The sequence below is a fragment of the Bos indicus genome, chromosome 7 (assembly GCF_029378745.1).
Source record: "Bos indicus isolate NIAB-ARS_2022 breed Sahiwal x Tharparkar chromosome 7, NIAB-ARS_B.indTharparkar_mat_pri_1.0, whole genome shotgun sequence".
Lineage (NCBI taxonomy): Eukaryota > Metazoa > Chordata > Mammalia > Artiodactyla > Bovidae > Bos > Bos indicus.
In genome coordinates this window covers 38,536,979-38,551,219 of record NC_091766.1, presented here as the reverse complement: position 1 = coordinate 38,551,219, position 14,241 = coordinate 38,536,979, and the positions used below count along the sequence as shown (strand labels likewise).

The 14,241-nt window shown below is 51.3% G+C and overlaps 3 protein-coding genes across 13 annotated transcripts in view; 1 reads left to right on the top strand and 2 right to left on the bottom strand.

The window, feature by feature from the left end:
• Positions 1–67: 67 nt before the first annotated feature.
• On the bottom strand, positions 68–3,649 carry PRELID1 (PRELI domain containing 1). The gene is made up of 5 exons (XM_019964702.2): positions 3,362–3,649; positions 2,551–2,776; positions 993–1,106; positions 812–890; positions 68–609 (listed from the first exon to the last, which is right to left on the bottom strand). The coding sequence occupies exons 1-5, from the start codon at positions 3,451–3,453 to the stop codon at positions 461–463; spliced, it is 660 nt and encodes a 219-aa protein (XP_019820261.1). The 5' UTR covers positions 3,454–3,649; the 3' UTR covers positions 68–460.
• A 68-nt stretch (positions 3,650–3,717) lies between these two features.
• Positions 3,718–8,848, top strand: RAB24 (RAB24, member RAS oncogene family). 4 transcript variants are annotated; one of them, XM_070793323.1, is made up of 9 exons: positions 3,718–4,270; positions 4,363–4,431; positions 4,636–4,714; positions 4,822–4,889; positions 4,977–5,076; positions 5,291–5,341; positions 5,480–5,532; positions 5,646–5,888; positions 8,666–8,848. In XM_070793323.1, exons 1-8 carry the CDS (start codon positions 4,154–4,156, stop codon positions 5,868–5,870), a joined length of 762 nt encoding a protein of 253 aa, XP_070649424.1. In that variant the 5' UTR covers positions 3,718–4,153; the 3' UTR covers positions 5,871–5,888; positions 8,666–8,848. The 4 variants fall into 4 exon arrangements, 3 of the variants coding, with proteins under 3 accessions (XP_070649424.1, XP_070649423.1, XP_019820263.1); XR_002181105.2 differs by having other exon boundaries at positions 3,722–4,270; positions 5,480–5,542; XM_070793322.1 differs by lacking the exon at positions 8,666–8,848 and having other exon boundaries at positions 5,646–6,001.
• NSD1 (nuclear receptor binding SET domain protein 1) overlaps positions 7,237–14,241 on the bottom strand; it is a 153,366-nt gene continuing 146,361 nt past the window's right edge. For all 8 annotated transcript variants that reach the window (XM_070793315.1, XM_070793318.1, XM_070793314.1 and 5 more), the window contains one exon: positions 7,237–13,644. In XM_070793315.1, the coding sequence (XP_070649416.1) occupies positions 12,020–13,644 (1,625 nt within the window). In that variant the 3' untranslated portion in view covers positions 7,237–12,019. The remainder of the gene's footprint in view (positions 13,645–14,241) is intronic.

Below are 14,241 nucleotides of genomic sequence, written 5' to 3'. Positions count from 1 at the left end.
CAGCCTGAGGGCCAAAGCCAGAAAACAAGTGGGGTCAAGATTCAAGCTTTCTGACTCCAGAGCTGGGTCCGATTGAATTCAACAAGTATTTATTGAGTGCCTGTTACACGCAAGATTTTGTTTCAGATACTTGGGACACATCAGAGGATAAAACAACGGTCCCTGCCCTCATGGAGCTTACAGTCTAGCATTCATGACCACTTCACCTGGATGTGGTGACCGTGGGCAAGTCACTGTGCCTCTGTCCTCAGCCACCCGATGCAGGGGTAAGGAAGCCCGGCTCAGATATGGGTAACCAGCTGGCTGTGCTGGAGATGCCAAACAGGGCACCTACCCTCAGCCCACCACCCAGACAGTCGAGAGGGCTAGAAGCTGGCTTTTAATCATAAAGTACAAGAGGAGGGGGCACAGGGACTGGAGCTGGTAGTCTGCTAGGCTGCTGCTTCAGGGCCTGGGCTGGCTACACGAACTGCTGCTGCTGCTGCTGCTTCTTGGTGGCTGCCTTGCTGGCAAGGTCCTTGGCCTTCTCTGTAGCTGCCAGTGCCGTCTCCTTGGCCTTCTCCTTGGCTTCCTTGGCTGTTTCAACAAGGGTTTTGGGAGGGGCCTCACCTGGAGCAAAGGGTGGGGGCTGGTTTTAGAGAATGCCAAGAAAACCGACCTAAATTACTTCTCAGGACATTTATCTCCTGGGGGCCAGGCTCTGAAGGAAATACTCAGGGTACAGATGAGTTGAGGGCGGGCTCAGAGTAGCCTCTGGCCCAGTCATGGCAGTTAGGACTTGACAGCCTCTGTCTGTGTCCCGAGCCCTCACCTTGCAGCTTGGCCAAGATGTATTCAAAACCCTTCATAGTCTTGGTCACGTTGCTTTTGAACCGCGCGAGACCAAATTCCTGGCAAAAAATGACAAGGGGAAGGATTCAGAGTTGCCCATGGAACCCCAGCCCAGACTCGATGATAAATGGCTTTGGCCCCAGCACCCCAACGCTGCTCACCTGGACAGCTCTGGAGACACCAAATAAGCTAGAGGAGACCCAGGCTTCCCGGCGGATTTCGGTCCAGCCGCTATTATCAGAGTTCACACGGTAAACACATCGTTCCTCCACCACCTGTGCAGGCAGGCAAGTCAACCACAATCGCGTGGGAGTCCTTCACTAGGCCAAGTTACACATCAATTTGATCCCCTGCCTCTTTTCATGAAGGAAAGCATTCTTTCCCTTACCTTACTGCAGTCTCAAATGGCACTTCAGGAAGAGAGTAGGAAGATAAAAAGAAAAAGTCATTTTGCTCTCTCAAAATGACTCTCTTTCCTCTGACCCTTTACACTAAAAGGCACATAAACTCAAGAAATGTCTGTGGTGTTTTCAGCCTGCCTGCCAACCATTTTGGGCTTCCCTTGTGGCTCAGATGGTAAAGAATCTGCCTGCAATGAGGGAGACCTGGGTTTGATCCCTGGGTCAGGAAGATCCTCTGGAGAAGGAAATGGCAACCCACTCCAGTATTCTTACCTGGAGAATTTCAGGGCCAGAGGAGCATGGTGGGCTACAGTCTATCAGGTTGTAAAGAGACACAGTTCAATTGAGTTCAGTTGTGTCTGATTCTTTGTGACCCCATGGACTGCAGTACACCAGGCTTCCCTGTCCATCACCACTGAGCAACTAACACTATGACCACCCTCTTTGGCCCTTAAGCTGCCAGCAATCCAAAAACAGAAAAGGAAATCTGGCAATTACCACAGCTATCCTTATCAGAGAGGAGAAAGTGGACCTGCACATCCAAGAGAAACACTTAAAAAGACACCTGTCACAGCTGAATTGAAAGGTCTCAGAGATCTTATCTTAGTAATTTACAAAACACAGAGATAGGGCCCTCAGATGACTCTGGGGCAAAGCATTAAGGTGACTCATTCTGTGATTTTGCAGCACACTTCCCCTCCCTGAACTTCACTATTCTCTTTGCACAATAGAGTAAGACCCACTTCCCTGTGTTACTGTGCCGATTAACAGAGAAAGAGAATAAAAGTGTCCTGAAAGCTTTCAAGGTACTCATAGATGAAATGTTCCTTAAACTAATAAACCATGGGTTTTCAAGTCTTTTTTTTTTTTAAGCAAGAAATCAAAGGTATGTGGAACTTCCCTCTCCTTGCCCTAAAATCTCAGGCAGAAATCCATTACATTAGATTGTCAGAGAAGGGGGCAGGCCCAGTCCTCTCCCCTCTGAGGTACCTGCAAGGTACCCTGGAGGCTTGATGTTTGAAAACCACTGTCTCCTCTCAGCATGACGCCTGTGGCCCAACCCATACTCCTGCCAGGCACAGTTTGAGTGCCCTGCATTTAGCACTTACAAGTGGAAAACAGGTATTCCTTCTCCACTGTATGAACAAGTTAGAAGACAGGCCTAGAGAAGGTAACCGGCTGGAAAGACCACCCGAGTTTGTACTCTAGAGCCATCACTCTACAGATCTGCTTGAACCATAGAAGCTCTCTCATGGTTCCTTAGCCACATGTATCCAGAGCTCTCTAGTTTCGGGGGGGGAAGTGAGAGGGGTCTCACCATCAGCCGGGCGTGGTTGATGTTCCAGGTGAAGGTGGTCATGGTCTGGTTTTGTGGGTCCACAATAGAATCCTCCAGGATGTACACTGAGTGAGCAACATTGGCAGGAAACAGTCGCTCAGCCCAGCGGGGCATCCTGTTCGTCTTGGTCAGGAGTCGTCGGGACAGGAGCTTCTGGTCAGAGGTCACCTCTCTGTGCACTATGTCTTCCGTCAAGACATGTTTGCTGCAGGTGTCAGGGTGAAGGTCACCCTCAGGAGCCTGACCCTGGGAGACTGCCTGCTGAGGTTCCCATCTGGAGCCTCCACGCTCAGAATGGCCAGGCCCTTTCCCAAACTTTCAGAGTAAGCTGTGGTTGTGGCTCAGACCTAAACTGGAGCCCTTGAGCCTCTCCCAGGGCAAATTCCAACTCCCGCCCCCTCGCTGACCTGGATTCCTGGGCATTCCAGCAGGGATGGACCTCCAGATTTATTGCACCACTGGAGAGCAGTCAAGGGCAGAGAAGCAGGCAAGTGCTCAGACTTCCAACCCCAAGATCCCTCCCCAATTCCTGTGCTGCCTCCTCTTCCTGTCTCACCACACTGAGATGAGAGAACCTTAAGACTAGGGCTTCAAGTAATCCACTGCCCAGGCCCAGCCTCCTTCCAGTACCTTGCGGGCCTAGTCCGGCCGCTTATCCGATAGGGTTCTTCTGCCCTAAACATGGCCAGGCTCTGGAGATCCCCCCACTCGAAGTCGAGTCTTTCCCGGCCCCCAGACTCCGATCTCCAAACAGCGAGGTGGGAGGGTTGCTCTTCCCAGGACCACGTACCTATAGGGATTCGGGTACCGCTGCCAGAAGGCAGCGAACACTTGGTCCCAGGAACTCCGGAGCACGCTCTGGCCCAGGAAATACTTCACCATCGTCCCGGCCGGGGCGGGCTCAGCGCCCGAGCAGCATCAGGGGTGCGGAGCCCGAGGGGCACGCGGAGGCCGGGCTGGAGCTCGACGCTCAGCCGCCAGGCTAGCAGCAGATCAATCGCTACAGCGCCGCACCCAACCAGCCGCCGCCGCCGCAGCCGCCGCCATGAGGAATTATCGGGCCGCGCGCCACTTCCGGCTCAGCAGTGAAGTACCCACCTCTTCCGGTGCCTGCCCACGTGACCCGAAGACCCCGCCCCCAAACTCTCCTTCCCCCTACACCCCTCTCCCCTTCCCCGCCCCCGCCACCGCTGGAGTCGCGGCGCTGCGGGCCGGAGCTGGGCTGGAGGAGCCCCCTGGCTCGGTGGGGAATCTGTGCCGGCGCGGCCTCTAAGCTAGGTGGGCGAGCGAGCGGCAGAGCGAGCTAGCAAGTCGGGCGGCGGCGTGCGGCGCCGTTAAGGGCGCTGCCCCGCGCGCTCCCAGGCCGCCCCGGGTCCCAGGCTCTTAGGAGAATTCCTGGGCCCTAAAAGCCGGGGCGGACGGAGGCGTTGTCGTCGCTCAAGCTCGTTGCGGCGTGTGGAACCTTAGATTGGCGCCTGGGGTCGGGTATTGAGGTTAAGGGCGCTGCCTGTCGGAGCGGAGATCCCGGTTTGCCTCGCGCCCCGGCTCAGGACCCTGACGCGGGTGAGGCGGCCCCGGGAGCATGAGCGGGCAGCGCGTGGACGTCAAGGTGGTGATGTTGGGCAAGGAGTACGTGGGCAAGACGAGCCTGGTGGAGCGATACGTGCACGACCGCTTCCTGGTGGGGCCTTATCAGAATGTGAGTGCGCCCGAGGGGGCCCATCGCGGGTGTTGAGGGGGATGTGGGGCTAGCCGACACGCGGGGTTCTGATCGCTCCCCCTTGGTTGCAGACCATTGGGGCCGCCTTCGTAGCCAAGGTGATGTCTGTCGGAGACCGGACGGTGACTTTGGGTATTTGGGTAAGTTCTCTGGGCACATAATCTGGGAAAACCCATTCTTGAGGAGGCGTAGGTCCTGCCTTGTACTGACTTGTGGGCTCACGGAGGTTTCTGTTCTCTAGACCCCAATTTAAAAATACGGGTCTGGAGGACATATTAGTTTGAGGTCGTGGGGAGTATAGCTCCGTAACTCAGGCCAGGGCTGAGCCTCCCCCTGCCCTTCAGGACACAGCAGGCTCTGAGCGCTATGAGGCCATGAGCCGAATCTACTATCGGGGCGCCAAGGCTGCCATCGTCTGCTATGGTAAGAAGAGTTTGGGCCTGTTCCTCAAACAAGAAGGGGAGGGTGCCAGGCTGGCCTTACAGAACAGCTCCTCACCCTTGGTTGTGTTTCCTGTGTTCCACACCAAGACCTGACAGACAGCAGCAGCTTTGAACGGGCAAAGTTCTGGGTGAAGGAACTGCGCAACCAAGAGGAGGTAGGTGGCCTGACCTCACCAGACCAGGCAGGGGCTGGGGGTCTGGTGGTCCAAGGGAAGTGACCCTGACCTTGTCTTCTGCTCCAGGGCTGTCAGATCTACTTGTGTGGCACCAAGAGTGACCTGCTGGAGGAGGACAGGCGGCGGCGACGAGTGGACTTCCACGACGTTCAGGATTATGCAGACAGTAGCTGCTCCTTTGCTCCTTGGGTTGGGAGTGGGGTGGGGATGGAAGTGGCGGCTTGGGTGGGTCACAGAAAATGGGGGCTGCCTTGGCAAGATCCCCCACAGTAGACTTTCTCCGGCCTCCCTGCATCTGTGGGGTTCGGAAGAGTCCCTGAACTGCTAGTCTGTCCCCACCTAATTCTCAGGTAAGAGGCTTTAGTCATTTCTCTTTACAGATATCAAAGCTCAGCTCTTTGAAACATCCAGCAAGACAGGCCAGAGTGTGGGTGAGTGCTGTCCTTGGCCTCACAGCAGAGCACACAGGGGCAACAAAGGAGGCAGAGAAAAGCCCAGAGGGCTGGGTTACTATGTGATCCCTGGGCTCCTAGCATCTGGTCCTCACTGATCGCCCTTTTTCCTGCCAGACGAGCTCTTCCAGAAAGTCGCAGAGGATTATGTCAGTGTGGCCGCCTTCCAGGTGATGACAGGTGTGTCCTTCCTTAGCTCCTGTGGAGACTCCCTTTAGGCCCATAGCACCTGACCCCCGCCCCCCAACAGTATGTTGAGCTATACCACCTCTCTCTTTGACAGAGGACAAGGGCGTGGACCTGGGCCAGAAGGCAAACCCCTACTTCTACAGCTGTTGTCATCACTGAGTCACCACTCACTTGGCCTGGGGGGGATTCTCCCAGGGAAGCTGGCCCTAGCTCTTGTCGGGCTTGGGTGATCAAGCATCTGAGCTACCTGGTTTCCCATGGCAGCAGAGGTGGCACCTGCCTGTGCTGGCCCATGGAGCGGAGACAGCATTGGGGCTGACTGATGGGCACAAAGAGGGTAAGGGCTGATTTGGACCCCAGGCTTCTGCCCTGGACAGCAGTTGTGTCTACAGATTATTTAAATGGCTTCTGATTTGTAAATAAAATCAATGCACTGTGAATTACACTCAACCCCTTTCCCTGCTGTCTGGATTGGGTGTCAGGACACCTAGGACTTTCTGGGGCCAACTGGTTGGCCTCACTTCCTATAATCAGGGTTCTTCTCAGGTCTTATTTTCCTGAAACCAAGTGGCTTCACCCTAGGGTTGCAGCTGAGATAATGGAGAAGCAAAAGGGCCCTTTGCTGGGTTCTTTGGTGGGGGCAGAGATAGGGTGAAAAGCTGGAGCTGGGGCAGTGCAAAGTTCACATGGTTCCTTCTTGGTGTTAAGAACTTGAAAGGCACTCAGGTGGTATCCAGAGATCAAAGGGTCAAGCATTTCTGCCTCAGACTGGCTGGCTCTACTGCACCTCTGTCACGTCTAGGTCTGTGAGTCATCCCTGTGGCTCAGAGCCTAAGCTTCCCAGCAACATGCTATAATGTGGCTTAATAGTAGACAAATTACAGGTTCTGCAAGACTTAGAAAGGTCTTAAGAGATCCAGATTGGGCTCTAACTCAGCTACCCAGAAAAGGGACTCAAACTTGGCTGTGTTCTCCATTTAAAATGAGGTGACTAGTACCCAGTTCAAGACTATGAAGAGTATGGTTGAAATGTTAACTGCAGGACTAAATGCTTGTTTTCCCCTATTCTTTCCTGGGGCAGGAAGTTCAGGACAAAGTCAAAAAGGGAAGTGATTTCCAGGGTTCCCTGAAAGTATTATTTTTGGGCCTTGGTTGTCAAGATACTTCAGAAGAACCAGATGTTACTGTCCACAGGACTGACCTTTCCTTTTCACAAGGAAGCATTATAGCAGCCCTCCCTTTCTGGCATGGGATGCTCAGCCTCTTTGCCTCACTATCCCATTTTAGGCCTGGGCTGGGTCTTCTGCAGTGCTTAGCACCTGCCTCTTTAAAAACTTGGCCAAGATGGCTAGACTCATAATCAGAAAAGTGCTTTGGTTCCAGTTCCTTTTTAAAAACCAATTCCTCAAAATAACCCTTCCTTTGTGTGGGTGATGGAGGCCTCCTGGGCAGGGACTGAGACTGACACCAGCCACTCCCAAAAGCAGCAGAAAGACATTCTGACAGCAGTGGCTACTGGGAGGAAACCCACACCACTTCCCTGAGAGGCTTGGAGGAAGGGCTCAGCTCCATGTCCCCATCTGGGAACCACCTCAGAGTCTGGCTTCTGCTCTCACGCCACACCCTCCCTCCTGTTAGGCTCTATCTCCCCACGGACAACAAAACAAAACACAGGGCAAGGGCCATAAGAGTAAAGTTAAACTTTACTTTACAGTAATTTTTTTTCTATATACAAAGAATTACAGTACATGTTTATGGGGACTCCTAGCACAGGCTCCCCTCTTTTTCACTAAGAGTTTCACTTACCGCTGACAATCTATTGGGGTGAAGGGGGGCAAAAAGAGTGATGGACCTCAGCTGACACCCCCTTTTGCCCCTTAAAAATATAAAGAGATCTCTTATTGTCAGCTTATTTTTTTTTTTTGCCAAGACTTAGAAAGCTGCTCTTCCATGAGCTCCTGTGTGCTGCACTCGCCCATCTTCAACACTCTCACCTACATGCACACAGGCAGCACGCATCTCAGACCTGGAGACTGCCTGTTCTCTGCCCCAACCCTGCGAGTCTAAAGCACCAGAACCAATCATTTCTGCTCCTGCTCCCTGGGCTCACCTCTTATCTGCAAAGGTTTGCTGGATTTCCAAGGTGTTATACCTGAAGCCCCTAAAGAGCCTGATGTTTTGAGAGTCACAGGAAAGTAACTCTAGAAAAGGGACCACATGTGCTATTTTTGCTTATGTTGATAGGAAATGTTTCTGCCCAGGCTGTGGATTTTTAATTAAAATAAACTCTTTCCACTTCCTTAAGAAATAATATCCTTAGTCTTCATAAGCAATAGAGGTGCTCCCAGGAGAGTGAAGAGGTAGTGGGGCAGAAGGTATCTGAGGGAGATCCCACACCTGGAGCTCTCTACCAACCTGTTCAGGCAGTGTGGACGGAGGCTGTGGACAAGGTAACACCAGCCCTGAGAAACTCAAAGAATTCCCTCATCTGCACACAGCGTGTATTCCGCTTCTGGACTGCACTGGATCACCCCAGGGTCGGGTGCAGGACTCACCAAGGCTCTACCTTCTCCTAACAGGACCTCGAGGAAACTAAGACATGAGATCTCTTCCTCCCAAACAGGATTCTAGGTTTCTCAAGTCACCAGTCCTTCAACCCTTGGCAGTGCTTATTTTTACCAGGAAATTAGCACCATCATTACATTTTTGTGTGTGTACAAAGCAAATTACCTATTCTTTTTTCAATTTACACTATAGCAACCGCTGGCCCTGCTACACTAGCCCTAGGAAGCTCAGCTGAGAGCTAATGGGCCACAGTCAATGAAAGTCTCATGCAGCAGCTACTGAGCTCTAAATGATCTGGAATGTCAGACACATGGAACAGCCCAGTCATTATTCAGGAGGAACAGGGGCTTGTCCCACCTCCTTTCCTGGTATGGTCTCAGAGAGGTGAGGACACTGGGCTAACTCTGACCTCCTGGTTGACAAATACCAAGAGGATGAAGATATCCCCCCCCAAAAAGCCTTGGAGAAAACCCACTTTTTATAGGAGCTGATGCAAAAAATAAAATAAAATCCATCCACGTTTAGTGCTCTCCTGATTCTTCTCCACAGGGGAAGCTGCCAGGACCAACTTCCTTCCTGCCACTCTGTTTCTCATGAGGCAACGTGCGAGTCCAGCTCCAGTGAGTAGATGCTGCCAAGCCTGGAAAAGGATCGCTGATGCACTTCATGCCCTGACTGTAGTGTGGGGTGGAGAATGTAAAGAATAAAACAACTATTTATATCAATGCTAAAGAGGTGGATTTGGTAGTTGTTCAGAAGAGTATCAACACAGTGATTTAAATCACTTCAAACTTAGTAACTTCAGGGGGAAGCAGACATTTAAAAAAACTTAAATGCTGTTGTAGCAACAACTATTCTGCTATGAGAATGGGTTTGCTCCAGTAGAGAAGCAAATGAGGCTTTGAATACAAATTTCAAGTCTTCATAATTTTCTTCTGAACAGGGCTAAGGGAGGTATTAGTTCTCCAGCTACTTGTGGAAGCTATGGCTTCCTCCTCAAAAAGGCTTCCTGGGGAACCAGCTTAGAGGCAGACTCTTTGAGATCCTGATTTATAAGCACTTGGCCAAATGCCAAAATACCACCTTACACAAAGATCAGGAGTTTCTAAGAGTAAAGATTTCCTGTTAACTGCCAATTCACAGTCCCTGGAGAAAAGGTCTCAGTACAGGCTCCAGGAAAATCCCCAAAGGCTGGCAAGGTCACCACCCCCCTTTCAATGCAGGAGTCTCTTTTTCCAAAAGTCTTTCTGACTCTGCTTCTAATTGTACAGTGACTGCTTTCATGATGTCAACAATCTAGTATCCAATGCTATTCATGGGCCTGAGTTGAATGTCTAGTTTCCAATCAATCTAAGAATCTTTCAATGGCCCCCCCAAAACTCTGGCTGGCTGTCCATCCATTTAAAGAGCTACCCTGCCTCCCCCAATCCAAGCACAGTTCAGAAGTTGTTTACTAGGCAGGTCTGGAAGGAAGCTTCCAGTGAATGATGGAGAATGGAAAACTGAAAACCACAGAGTGGTCCACCTTTCCCTCACTCCTTCCTGTCCTGTGAGACATCTAGAGTGGCTGTCAAGTCAATTACCTACCAAAGCCTATATCAGAGAAGCTACTTCATGATCAGACTTCTCCTCTTAAAAATTTTACATAGCCTGCATACCCACCCCCCCAAAAAAAATTCACAGTTTATTTCATGAAACAAAGAGCTACGGTAATTGAACACACAACATAGTGGAAAGATTCTGACAGCGCAGTGCAGTTATCTTTTTCTGATCACAACTACAGATGACAGGAGAAAAAGGGCACAGGACTGGCACCAAGCAGATCCTACTCATACAACCTAAGAGATTAGGGAAAGGGACCTACTAGCTGCAGTTATATACTTCTTATTCTCACACATGATAAATACTTAATATAATGAACTTTAATGTTTTGGGTGGATTTCTTTAAAAATATCTTTTCCATGGTTTAAAATTTTTTAAAAGAAAATAAGATGCTTTGTTTTCTCTTCCTCTTAAACAAAGAGCTTTTCCTCTCTGATGATTTGGGAAGAGAGAGGATGAAAGGGGAGAACTAGGCAGGTGGAATTTACAGAGGAGAGTCTGAGGTCTAAGTGAGATGCAAGAATAGGCCCCTAAACTCAGGGCAGCTCTGCCCAGCCTCTTGTCTCTGCCTGAGTTCAAATGTCTCAACCCCAGAGACAGACTTTGGGAAATAAAAGCAAATTCTTTTTAAAATCTTTATATAAAGCGCAAATGCTTCTAAAACAACTATTGTTCCCTCCTTAGAAGTGACGGGAATAACCTCAATAAAAACTCAGGAGGAAGAAACTGGGACAATACAGAATCCTGTTGAGGGTATAAAAGCCATAACTGAGAGACAGAAATGGCCAGGAGACACTGGGGCCAGGAGACGGCCTGTTGGCTAAAGCTGCTGGCTGCATTGGCGAAGCAGAGGTAAACATGTTTGGTCTAGGGACGAGGGGGTGGGTGAATGGGAAGGAACTGGCCAAACAGCACTTCCTGTTGGCAGTCAGTGAGCTGGGTGAATGATAGGGCGGGGTAGCACCAACAGATTTCCCAGCCCTTGGGCCCCAGCTCAGGGCAGCAGTAACAGATAATCAGCAGTTATGAGGAGTCATCTCTTAGGCTGGACATTGCTCTGTACGCCCCATCTTGCCAGTCATAGGGGAGGGGTTCTGGCTTGCCCTTAGGCTAAGTCAGCAGGTAGGCGCTCTCAACACGGAACACACCATTTCTCAGGGAGAGGGTGATAGGATCCACTAGTGAAGATGACGACTCCTCCATTCAGGTAGGAGGGCAAAGGATCAGAAGATAAGTAATTTCTCGCCAGGATCTGGCATTCTTCCTGAGCTGGTGGTGGATCTAGCCCAGAGTTTGCCAGATTCCCTAGATCTACTGCCCGAGACTCTGAAATCTGAAAGCACCTGAGTGTTTGGGGGACAGGCTTGGGGTGAGTTGATGTAAAAGGAGGAAAGTTTGTAGAAAAGGAAGGTAAGCTTGCCAATTGCCTTCTTACACCGAGGGAAAGCTGTGTCCTCATAGAGCCCAGCCCCTCAACCAACTGCTCCACCAAGGACAGATCTTTAGACTCTGCAGAGCCCAGCCAGAGGCAGCACCGGCTGCCTAGCCACAGCCCTTGGCTTTGGTGCAGCCCCCTCCTGCCTATAGAGGAGACCTCTGCATGAGCTTGCATGCATGCACACGCACACAGGGACACCTGACCAGGAGACACTCAAGAACAACCACTTCTGGGGCCACAAAGGACATTACAAAATGAGCCCAGAGCCCCAGGGCCCCTCAAACTTCCTGTTATTTATTTCCTGGTCAAAGGTTCTTTAAAAACAACCTGAGAACCCAGGCAGGCATGTTAGGCTCACAGGGATCAGGTCTTATTTATCTCTATATTTCCTGCCAGTGACTAGTACCACACCTAGCACACACAGATGTTCAAGAAATCACCACCGACTTGAATGGGTATTAGTTCCTCCCAAGGATTCATCAGGTACCCTCAGTGGGGCTTGGCAGGATTAGATAGAGCTTTGAGAGCCCTACTACCTTCCAACCTGACCAGTGGAATTGAATCCCATGCTTGACTCCAGAGTGGACTTTTTATTTCAAGTTCACCATGAGTAAAGGTCGGGGGGAAAGAGACCCGCGTCTGTCTGTTTCCTTGGCTGGGGCCCACTTGGACTTCCATACATGGCTCACACAACCACAAGCCCCCCCACTGGCTAATGTCACAAGAGTTCTGAATGCTGGGATATAAGGAAAGAATAACAGTGGAAAAGTGTTGGGGTCTGTTCTTTTTAAGAGGGAAAAAGATTTTTCCCTTCCCCAAGAACCCTGGGGGTGGCTGGTCTGGTCACGTGGCATTTACTGGTGTTACTTCTGTTCTGACTCTGCACACTTGTGACTGGAAGGAGCCTGGTTAAGAGCTGGAAGTGTACTTTGCTCTGGTTTAGGGTCTTTCCCTCTTCCAAGAGACCAGCAAGTCTGTGCCAGTGTCTGTGTGCTCCCGGAGGACCAGCAAGACTGTGCCAGTGTCTGTCCAGCCACCATGGGCCAGAGCCCTGGCCCTGGCGAGGCCTTGCCCAGGGCCCAGGGACTCTGCTCTGTGGGTGCCAGCTTCTTCTCTTCAGTGGAAAGGGACGACTTCCCAAGAGGCCTGAAGGACTGCCCACTCTTGGCAGCAAGTCCAGGTAGTTGCTGGCCCCCAGCCATCTGCTTCACCTGCTTCACCAGGCCTGGCGCTTGACTGGGAGGCCCTGGGGTCTGTTCAGCCCCTGCAGGTGCTCTTCCTGAGGCCTGAGTTGCTGGCTCATATAAAAAAGCCTTGGCAGGGGGCTGAGAAAGAAGTCTGGCCTGGGTGAGTGATTTAACAGCTTGCCAGGAGTGTTCTGAAGTGGCCGCTGCTTTGCCCAGTGGCTGAAGGACAGCATCTGACACACTGCCTCTCTCAACAGCTCGTGGTATCTGTCCTAGACCTTTGCTGGCAGGCCATGAGCTCGACTCCAACACTGGCATCTTCTCATCAGCCTGTGGTGTGAGCTCATGGGGTGAACCTGCCCGATCCTTCTGGCGAGGAGTTAGGTCTATGAGATCCATCACCAAAGCAGCTCTATTTTTTGACTGAGTATTCTGGTCCACGGGCCTCAGTGCTTTTTCTTTAGCTACCAGGGTCTGGACCACAGCTGACAGTACTTTGTCAGGAGGTGGAAGTCTCTGGGACAAAGAGACATGGGATTTGTCAGGGGGTCTGTCTGAAGTCTGGGGTTTGGGACCGCTGGTGACTAGCAGTTTCTCTGGCGGTGGAAGTCTCAGGCCCGTAGGGACAGGGGTTTTCTCCAGTGACTGGGGCCTTGGGCTGGCAGCACCTATGGATTTATCCAGCCTTGGGTCAGCTGTCCCCAGAGGTCTTTCCAGTGGCTGAGACCTGACTGAGGGTGAGGAGCTTGGGCCGGTCACGGGAGAGGGTTTGTCAGATAATTGGGGTCTTGGTCCTGCCACTGCAGGTGGCCTGTCCAATGGCTTCTGGCTGGATACCAATGATTGGGGTTTGGTCCCTGACCCAGCAAGGTCCCTGACCCTATCTACAGGCTGGGGCCTGGAGTCAGTTCTGTCAGGAGGCCTTTCAGGCAGCGGGGGCCTCTGACAAGTCCCTGCCAGAGCTTTTTTGGACAGCGACAGCGACGGGTTGGTGTCAGCGGATGGCTTGTCCGACATCTTGGGCCCTTGAGCAGCCACTCCTGATGATTGCTCTGCCAGGTGAGTGCTTGGGCCTGGAGGCAGTGGTACTGGAGGAGGTACATACTCACGGATCTCCCCCGGTTCCAGAGGGTTGGGCCCACAGGGATCATGCTCAGTACAAGACAGGCGCCCATCCAGTTTGGAGATGAAGAGCATCCCTTCCCGATGCTGCTTGCAGAAGGAGCTGGGACACATCTCACAGAAGGAGGCTGCTTCCTTTCCGCATATGTCACACTGATGCCAAGGACACTCCCATTTCCCTGAAAATACAGAAGTGAAACACAAACTAAGGAAAACAAAACATGCCTGAGATGGGCCACGGCTCTGGAACAAAGTCAAAGGAGTGATTGCAAACTGCTGCCTCCTGCCGAGAGCTTGTGCCCCTTGCCCACATCCCCTCCCTCAGGATCTGGGCTTTACTTTCTGCGAAATGTGTACAAATAATAGCCAAATATTGTCACAACTAAGTATCAATTAAAAACCAAGCACGAGTAAACAATAGCGAAGGAGTAAACCTTGATTTCTATGACTACTTCCAACAAGGAGAGAAACAAGGACAACAAAACAAAACCGACTTGGTTTTTAATTGATACTCAGTTGTGACTTAATATTTGGCTGTTGTTTCTACATGTTTTGCAGAAAGTAAAGCTGAGATCCTGAGGGAGGGGATATGGACAAGAGGCACAAGCTCTCTGCGGAAGGCAGCAGTCGGTAAACAACCAGCACCAAGGAGTAAGCCCTGATTTCTATGACTAATTCCAACAAGGAGAGAAACAGCAACAAAACCAAACCCAAAGCTCCCCTTAGATGGAATGTGAACATATTACTTTTCTATATTTAAAAATTACATTTGTCCT

Bases quoted from the DNA above. Each gene is read 5' to 3' on its own strand.
- RAB24 (XM_070793323.1), top strand. From the start codon at position 4,154: ATGAGCGGGCAGCGCGTGGACGTCAAGGTGGTGATGTTGGGCAAGGAG. The intron at 4,271-4,362 runs GTGAGTGCGCCC...CCTTGGTTGCAG, and splicing joins TGGTGGGGCCTTATCAGAAT to ACCATTGGGGCCGCCTTCGT. The intron at 5,533-5,645 runs GTGATGACAGGT...TCTCTTTGACAG, and splicing joins TCAGTGTGGCCGCCTTCCAG to AGGACAAGGGCGTGGACCTG.
- PRELID1 (XM_019964702.2), bottom strand. From the start codon at position 3,453: ATGGTGAAGTATTTCCTGGGCCAGAGCGTGCTCCGGAGTTCCTGGGAC. The intron at 2,777-3,361 runs GTACGTGGTCCT...TGACACCTGCAG, and splicing joins CGGTACCCGAATCCCTATAG to CAAACATGTCTTGACGGAAG. The intron at 891-992 runs GTGAGCAGCGTT...ATTTTTTGCCAG, and splicing joins GTGTCTCCAGAGCTGTCCAG to GAATTTGGTCTCGCGCGGTT.